We start from the raw sequence: 9,637 nt of genomic DNA on the forward strand, positions 1-9,637 counted from the left end.
ACAAAATCTTCACAAATATGCCCAAACCTAGGGTCGGTTGCCACTACTGAAATGCACTAATGACAGTGACCACGTCAACAACAAAATTCAAAAAACATCAATACTTGCCACAAGTCATTGAGACGCTGGAAATCAAGATAATTAAGTGATGTCTTCATAACGCTGTAGAAACATAATAGTTGCGGCAAACTTGTGGGCACATTTGGCAGATGATTTTTCCTGCTACCATGTGATCCACCGAACGCCAAGAACTATTTTATTTTATTTTATTTTTGCATGGAGAACGGCAAGAAAACTGCCACTACATTTCTTATACACGCTCATATAAAGTAATCACCTTGTTATTTATCACCATAGATATGTCATAGTCCAGAAGCATATCATGCCATGCTCATGAAGACCTTTACACATGAGGTCCAGAGCACACCTAGCCTATTTATCTATCCCTTGAGTTATTGCCTCGTACCAAAAAAAAGCAGTCACCTCGATCCACACATATAAATGGGTGTTGCAAAAAAAAGGTGCAAAATTCTGGCATACATTACATAAGATATACTCCCTCCGTTCCGATTTACTCGTCGTGGTTTTAGTTCAAATTTAAACTAAAACCACGACGAGTAAATCTGAATGGAGGGAGTATATAATATTGGCCTTGCAAAAGAGAAACTAGGTGAGGTGAAAATAGGCGACCAGCCACTAGTGACCGTAGCAGTGATCCCTAATAGCTCATCGAACTAAGCGGCGGGCTCCCCATGGAATCAAGCTGCGAGAGAGCAGCCTCCACCGTCTCCTTCATCTGGAAGCGGTCCATCTCATCTACCTGAAAAAAGGAAAATTGATCGAGTCAGTCACGGCTGCTAATATTGTCTCAGGAATAAGTAAGCTCCACAGCAAATATTATCCAAAATCTCATCCGGATTGAAAACTACTCCAGTACCGATAATACAGCACGGGGTTAGCTTAAAGCATGTGGCGCTCGTGCTCAATATACTAGTAGTACAACAAAAGAATCACCCGCAATAAAATATCAAGCGTGACGTGTGGAAGAGAAGCATTTCCGCCCTATTTCACTTGTAGTAGTAGTACAAAAAGAGAAGAAAAAAAAATCTGAGGATAGATGTAGACAGGAGGGAGCATCTTCTTGCACTGTGCTGTGAGCACGTGCAAGGGCTCCCCTCGAGGCCCCGACCACGTGATGTTGATGCTTCCGCGTTTCTCTCGAAATCAATTGGCATCCAAAGCACGTGGCGATTGATATGTCCCCATCGTGCTCAAGCTGAGCGATGGCATCCACGCCGCGCGTGCTTATTGATTGCCATGTGATTGATTTATGTTGCGCGACGCCGATCCAGCGGCAAATCGAGCGTGGCCCAAATATGGATCGAGGAGATGCCGGGATGGGAAAAGCGATATTTTCTTTTTCTGGAGCCTTTTGAGTTTCGTGCGACTTGCGAGTGATGTGGCGTTGATCGCCGCAAATGGAACAGAGGAACAACCTTTTCCGATGCAACAAAACTGTGGACTTGGACCTTGAAAGCGGAAACTAAAAGTGCCTACCGATGGTAAAAGTCAAATCCAGTCAACCAACTAGTAAAAGGAAGGGGCATGTGACGTCAGCACAGCCCACGTCATCTTATCATCAATTCAATCAATCAAGTGAACTAACAGAAGCAGAAACAGAGCCATCGGATCGGGTAGAATCGTGTGAAAGGACTGTTGCTCATGAGAGTTGTGGAGGGCGGCGGCGACGTACCTCGACGAAGAGGGTGTGCATGAGGCAGCCGGAGACGGAGGTGATGTTGGCGGTGATGACCCTGAGGCGGAGCTCCTCGAGCGCGCGGCACACCTTGGTCATGGCGTCGCGCTGCTTGCTGCACGTCACGCTCACCACCAGCACCTTCTCGCTCACCTCCGACACGCGCAGCTCCAGGACCTCCACCGGCGGCGAGGCCACCGTCGCCGCCGCGGCGAGCAGCGCGTCGTTCATGGACGAGACCGAGAGAGCGCGCTTCACCTTCTTCCTCTGCGCCGAGGAGACCTGGTCCACGGAGAGGCCGCCGTCGTAGTCATCCTCCGCGCCGGTGGCGGACTCGAGCGCGGACACCTCCGCCTCCATCTGCCGCTCCTCTGCCTGCAGCTGCTGGATGTACTCGATCGCGTCCTTGATGATCGAGGCCTTGTCCATCTGCAACGACGAGGCACTGGCCGTTAAAACCGTCTCCCCGGCGATCCAGATGCTGCTGTGTTCCGGCAATGCCGGCTGAGATGCTTGCGCTCACCTTGGTGATGTTGGGCACGACGCTCCGGAGCGTGTAGAGCTTCTCATTGAGCTTGCGGCGGCGGTCGCGTTCCATCAGTATGTTCTTGTTCGCCCCAGTGCCGTCCATCCCCATCCCCGCCCCTGGCAGGGCCGACCCCATCGGCGTCGAGGACGAGTGGGAACCATCCGGCGAGCTGGAGTCGTAGTACGAGATGGCGTCTTCGGTCGCCCCGACGAAGATGCTGCAACCAAGCACCGGAATTTAGTCACCCTCTCCTCCAAAATCCCTCAACAATGGCGATGGATGGCCGGAAGGCGGGAGCAAGGCGTACGTACCTGTCAACGAGCTCCTCCGACTCGAGGTAGCGCTGCGTCTCCCAGTAGTATGCGAAGTTCTCGCCCATGTCCGGGTCCATGTCTTCCTTCTTCCCTCTGATTCGTCGCTGGCTGCTGCTCTTCTCTGTTCTGTTGCTCTGTCGCTCTTTCTCCAGGTGCTCTCACTTGTCTCTTCGAGCCCTTATATATAGGCGCGGGCTCACATGTGTGGCTGGCGGGCGGGCCCCGCGCACCGGACAAGGACGCGCTGGCCTGTGGTCTCCGTCCCCGCGTAACGACCAGGCGAAAAACGTGGAGAAATTCAAGGCGGACACGCACGCCACTCTCTTTCACGCGCAGAGCACTCTCTCGCGGACACAACGTGCGGGATTATTAATTAGTTTTGGCTAATCTAGCACATGGAGCATTGATGATAACTCGATTTACTACTACTACTACTAGAAGTCTACTACCGCACGTGCCTTGTTAGCTACCCAACCCAACCATATCCGTTTTTCCCTTTTTCCTTCTGGTTGACAAAGTAAGGCTTTCCGCAAGGGAAACGTTTATAATCCGCGGACCGGCCGAAGCTTGGGCCGGTCACGCCTCACTCGCTCAGAAAACTACCATCAGTTTTTTGCCGGACGAGGAACAGTACAGAGTTGGCACCATAATGCACTTTTTAACTCAGGTGGCACTGGAGAGAGGGAGACAGAGGATGGGGAGCAGAATGGTATCGGCAGCCAAGACGTGAGGAACATGAATGTTCTGGGAAGGCGCGTGGCGCATGACACTCAATTAGCGTACTCTGTTAGGGCTGCCGATGGAGGTCTGCTCCGCAAAAGGAGTGCTGCTGACTCAGTCTCAAATTATGCAGATGCCATCGATCCGGAAACGGTGGCCGGAGCGATAGTGCTAGCGGGAAAGGGGGCGGCAGTGGCAGAAATAGTACAACAACTCAATGGGAACAACAATTCTTCAGACCTGTTAAATACGCCACAGAAAAACGCAAACAAGAAGAAACTCCGGGGGATTGATGGCGTTGCTGTGGATGAAAGAGCAATGGAGATAATTGAAGATGATACATCGGCGGCTCCCCGGGTGGGAGACCGCCGGGGACAATGAGTACAATATGTTGGAACTGTCGTGGTTTGGGTAACCCCGCGACAGTTCGTGAGGTTCGCGATCTCGCGACCAAATTTACCCTAGCCATGTTGTGTTTAGTTGAAACTCAGATCCAAAGCACGCGGGCTGAGATTCTAGCTTCTTCGTTTGGTTACAATAAATCCTTTGCAGTTAGTAGTCCGGTCGGAACGGTGGTCTTGTACTTTTTTGGAATGAGGAAATAAAACTTGAGGTGTTGGGCTATTCGAAACATAATATTGATGCAAAGATTTCTGATCTGGGGCCGGTACCCTAGAGGCTCACATGTATTTATGGTGAAGCACAGGTATCGGAGAGGCACAAGACGTGGGACACAATACGCTCACTAGCAGGATCATCAGGAGAACCATGGGTGATGTTGGGCGATTTTAATGAAGTATTGTTTCATTCTGAGTATGAGGGAGTTGGCCAACGGAGTCAATCACAACTTGACGGCTTCAGGGAAGCCCTTGATGTTTGTGGATTAACAGACCTGGGGCACACTGGCTCCCCATGGACTTTTGAGAAGAGGGTCCCTGGAGGAACTTACAGAAGGGTCTGTTTGGATAGGGCGGTTGCTGATCCAAACTGGTGTTCGTTATTTCCGACTGCATTGGTTGTGCACAAGATAGCCGCTTGTTCTGACCACACTCCTATTTTGCTGACGTTCTCAGATGCTCTTATTAAGAAGGGGGGTCCTAAAGTTTTTAAGTATGAGTTTAATGTGGGAAACACACCCAGAACTAAAAGCGTTTGTGGATGGTGAGTGGAAGAAAGACCGTGATAGTCTGACGGTCACTGAGTTGAAGGAAAAACTACAACAATTGGCTGGTGATTTGTCTAGATGGGATCGCCAAACTTTTGGTAATGTGAGATGGGAGATTAAAAGGATGAAACATGAACTGGAAATCCTACGCGCTATCCCAGGTCGAACCGGCCCTTCTGCCCAAGAGCTTAAGATAACCAAAAATTTGGTTGAGCTGTATCACCGTGAAGAAATTCTATGTCAACAGAGATCACGTGTTGATTGGTTAGTAGGAGGCGACAAGAACACTCGGTACTTCCACACCAGAGCCACAATGAGGAGAAGGAAGAACCTTATCAAATCTTTGACAAAAGGTAACGGGGATGTTGTGACAGAAATAAATGAATTGGAGCAGATGGCTACTCAGTTTTACACCGAGCTATACACTTCCGAGGGGGTTAGCAATATGCACGAAGTTTTGGACTCGATTCCAACCAGAGTCACCCCCGCAATGAATGTATCTTTGAATGCTTGCTACTCGGGGGAGGAGGTAAAATCTGCTCTGTTTCACATGTTCCCAACAAAAGCGCCGGGCCCCGATGGCTATCCGGCCCATTTTTTTCAGAAGCATTGGGACATTTGTGGTGATGAAGTAACTAAAGCTGTGATACGCATACTGCAAGGTGAGGAAAGTGCGGAGTGTATCAACAATACATACCTTAATTTCAAAAAAATTCCTACGCAAACGCAAGATCATGGTGATGCATAGCAACGAGAGGGGAGAGTGTCGTCCACGTACCCTCGTAGACCGAAAGCGGAAGCGTTAGAACAGCGCGGTTGATGTAGTCGTATGTCTTCACGGCCCGACCGATCAAGCACCGAAAGCACGACACTCCGAGTTCTAGCACACGTTCAGCTCGATGACGTCCCTCGAACTCCGATCCAGCCGAGTGTCGAGGGAGAGTTTCGTCAGCACGATGGCGTGGTGATGATGGTGATGTTCTACCGTCGCAGGGCCTCGCCTAAGCACCGCTACAATATTATCGAGGAGGACTATGGTGGGGGGGGGCACCGCACACGGCTAAGAGATCAATGATATGTTGTTGTGTCTCTAGAGGTGCCCCCTGCCCCTGTATATAAAGGAGCAAGTGGGGAGGGGGCGGGCGGCCAGGGAGGAGGCGCGCCATGGGGAGTCCAACTCCCACCGGGAGTAGGACTCCCTCCTTTCCTTGTTGGACTAGGAGAAGGGGGGAAAGAGAGGATGGAAAGGGGGGCGCGGCCCTGCCCTGGCCGCCTCTGCTCTTCTCCACTAAGGCCCAGTATGGCCCATTAAGCCCCCGGGGGGTCCCGGTAACCCCTCGGTACTCCGGTAAAATCCAGATTTCACCCGGAACACTTCCGATATCCAGATATAGGCTTCCAATATATCAATCTTCATGTCTTGAGCATTTCAAGACTCCTCGTCATGTGCGTGATCACATCCGGGACTCCGAACAACCTTCGGTACATCAAAACTCATAAACTCATAATATAACCATCATTGAAACTTTAAGTGTGCGGACCCTACGGGTTTGAGAACTATGTAGACATGACCGAGACACGTTTTCGGTCAATAACCAATAGCGGAACCTGGATGCTCATATTGGCTCCTACATATTCTACGAAGATCTTTATCGATCAAATCGCATAACAATATACGTTGTTCCCTTTGTCATCGGTATGTTACTTGCCCGAGATTCGATCGTCGGTATCTCAATACCATGCTCAGTCTCGTTACCGGCAAGTCTCTTTACTCGTTATGTAATGCATCATTCTGTAACTAACTCATTAGCTACATTGCTTGCAAGGCTTGTAGTGATGTGCATTACCGAGAGGGCCCAGAGATACCTCTCCCACAATCGGAGTGACAAAACCTAATCTCGAAATACGCCAACTCAACATGTACCTTTGGAGACACCTGTAGAGCTCCATTATAATCACCTTGGGTTACGTTGTGACATTTGGTAGCACAGAAAGTGTTCCTCCGGTAAACGGGAGTTGCATAATCTCATAGTTGTAGGAACATGTATAAGTCATGAAGAAAGCAATAGCAACATACTAAACGATCAAGTGCTAAGCTAACGGAATGGGTCAAGTCAATCACATCATTCTCCTAATGATGTGATCCCGTTAATCAAATGACAACTCATGTCTATGGTTAGGAAACATAACCATTTTTTATTAATGAGCTAGTCAAGTAGAGGCATACTAGTGACATTATGTTTGTCTATGTATTCACACATGTATCATGTTTCCGGTTAATACAATTCTAGCATGAATAATAAACATTTATCATGATATAATGAAATAAATAATAACTTTATTATTGCCTCTAGGGCATATTTCCTTCAGTCTCCCACTTGCACTAGAGTCAATAATCTAGATTACACAGTAATGATTCTAACACCCATGGAGCCTTGGTGTTGATCATGTTTTGCTCGTGGAAGAGGCTTAGTCAACGGGTCTGCAACATTCAGATCCGTATGTATCTTGCAAATCTCTATGTCTCCCACCTGGACTTGGTCCCGGATGGAATTGAAGCGTCTCTTGATGTGCTTGGTCCTCTTGTGAAATCTGGATTCCTTTGCCAAGGCAATTGCACCAGTATTGTCACAGAAGATCTTCATTGGTCCCGATGCACTAGTTATGACACCTAGATCGGAAATGAACTCCTTCATCCAGACTCCTTCATTTGCTGCTTCCGAAGCAGCTATGTACTCCGCTTCGCATGTAGATCCCGCCACGACGCTTTGTTTAGAACTGCACCAACTGACAGCTCCACCATTCAATATAAACACGTATCCAGTTTGCGATTTAGAATCGTCCGGATCAGTGTCAAAGCTTGCATCGACGTAACCATTTACGACTAGCTCTTTGTCACCTCCATAAACAAGAAACATATCCTTAGTCCTTTTCAGGTATTTCAGGATATTCTTGACCGTTGTCCAGTGATCTACTCCTGGATTACTTTGATACCTCCCTGCTAAACTTATTGCTAAGCATACATCAGGTCTGGTACACAGCATTGCATACATGATAGAGCCTATGGCTGAAGCATATGGAACATCTTTCATTTTCTCTCTATCTTCTGTTGTGGTCGGGCATTGAGTCTGACTCAACTTCACACCTTGTAATACAGGCAAGAACCCTTTCTTTGCTTGATCCATTTTGAACTTTTTCAAAACTTTATCAAGGTATGCGCTTTGTGAAAGTCCAATTAAGCGTCTTGATCTATCTCTATAGATCTTGATGCCTAATATGTAAGCAACTTCACCGAGGTCTTTCATTGAAAAACTCAAGTATCCTTTTATGCTATCCAGAAATTCTATATCATTTCCAATCAACAATATGTCATCTACATATAATATCAGAAATGCTACAGAGCTCCCACTCACTTTCTTGTAAATACAAGCTTCTCCAAAAGTCTGTATAAAACCATATGCTTTGATCACACTATCAAAGCGTTTATTCCAACTCCGAGAGGCTTGCACCAGTCCATAAATAGATCGCTGGAATGCATACTTTGTTAGAACCTTTTGGATTGACAAAACCTTCTGGTTGCATCATATACATCTCTTCTTCCAGAAATCCATTTAGGAATGCAGTTTTGACATCCATTTGCCATATTTCATAATCATAAAATGCGGCAATTGCTCACATGATTCGGACAGACTTAAGCATCGCTATGGGTGATAAAGTCTCATCGTAGTCAACTCCTTGAACTTGTCGAAAACCTTTCGCAACAAGTCGAGCTTTGTAGACAGTTATATTACCATCAATGTCAGTCTTCTTCTTGAAGATCCATTTATTCTTGATGGCTTGCCGATCATCGGGCAAGTCAACCAAAGTCCATACTTTGTTCTCATACATGGATCCCATCTCAGATTTCATGGCCTCAAGCCATTTTGCGGAATCTGGGCTCATCATCGCTTCCTCATAGTTCGTAGGTTTGCCATGGTCAAGTAACATGACTTCCAGAATAGGATTACCGTACCACTCTGGAGCAGATCTTACTCTGGTTGACCTACGAGGTTTTGTAGTAACTTGATCTGAAGTTTCATGATCAATATCATTAGCTTCCTCACTGATTGGTGTAGTCGTCACAGGAACCGGTTTCTGTGATGAACTATTTTCCAATAAGGGAGCAGGTACAGTTACCTCATCAAGTTCTACTTTCCTCCCACTCTCTTCTTTCGAGAGAAACTCCTTCTCTAGAAAGGATCCGAATTTAGCAACAAAAGTCTTGCCTTCAGATCTGTGATAGAAGGTGTACCCAATAGTCTCTTTTGGGTATCCTATGAAGACACATTCCTCTGATTTGAGTTCGAGCTTATCTGGTTGAAGTTTCTTCACATAAGCATCGCATCCCCAAACTTTAAGAAACGACAACTTTGGTTTCTTGCCAAACCCAAGTTCATAAGGTGTCGTCTCAACGGATTTTGATGGTGCCCTATTTAACGTGAATGCGGCCGTCTCTAAAGCATAACCCCAAAACGATAGCGGTAAATCAGTAAGAGACATCATAGATCGCACCATATCTAGTAAAGTACGATTACGACGTTCGGACACACCATTACGTTGTGGTGTTCCGGGTGGCATGAGTTGCGAAACTATTCCGCATTGTTTCAAATGTAAACCAAACTCGTAACTCAAATATTCTCCTCCACGATCAGATTGTAGAAACTTTATTTTCTTGTTACGATGATTTTCTACTTCACTCTGAAATTCTTTGAACTTTTCAAATGTTTTAGACTTGTGTTTCATTAAGTAGATATACCCATATCTGCTCAAATCATCTGTGAAGGTGAGAAAATAACGATACCTGCCACGAGCCTCAATATTCATTGGACCACACACATCAGTATGTATGATTTCCAACAAATCAGTTGCTTGCTCCATAGTTCCGAAGAACGGCGCTTTAGTCATCTTGCCCATGAGGCATGGTTCACAAGTACCAAGTGATTCATAATCAAGTGATTCCAGAAGTCCATCAGTATGGAGTTTTTTCATGCGCTTTACACCAATATGACCTAAACGGCAGTGCCACAAATAAGTTGCACTATCATTATCAACTCTGCATCTTTTGGTTTCAACATTATGAATATGTGTATCACTACTATCGAGATTTAATAAAA

At 46.8% G+C, this 9,637-nt stretch overlaps 1 protein-coding gene across 1 annotated transcript; it reads right to left on the minus strand.

Moving 5' to 3' along the window:
- Nucleotides 1-325: 325 nt before the first annotated feature.
- Nucleotides 326-2,750, minus strand: LOC123045198 (transcription factor BHLH6). Its single transcript, XM_044468153.1, has 4 exons — nucleotides 2,597-2,750; nucleotides 2,280-2,502; nucleotides 1,754-2,185; nucleotides 326-820 (listed from the first exon to the last, which is right to left on the minus strand). Exons 1-4 carry the CDS (start codon nucleotides 2,674-2,676, stop codon nucleotides 719-721), a joined length of 837 nt encoding a protein of 278 aa, XP_044324088.1. The 5' UTR covers nucleotides 2,677-2,750; the 3' UTR covers nucleotides 326-718.
- Nucleotides 2,751-9,637: the final 6,887 nt, after the last annotated feature.

The sequence above is a fragment of the Triticum aestivum genome, chromosome 2B, assembly GCF_018294505.1.
Source record: "Triticum aestivum cultivar Chinese Spring chromosome 2B, IWGSC CS RefSeq v2.1, whole genome shotgun sequence".
NCBI lineage: Eukaryota > Viridiplantae > Streptophyta > Magnoliopsida > Poales > Poaceae > Triticum > Triticum aestivum.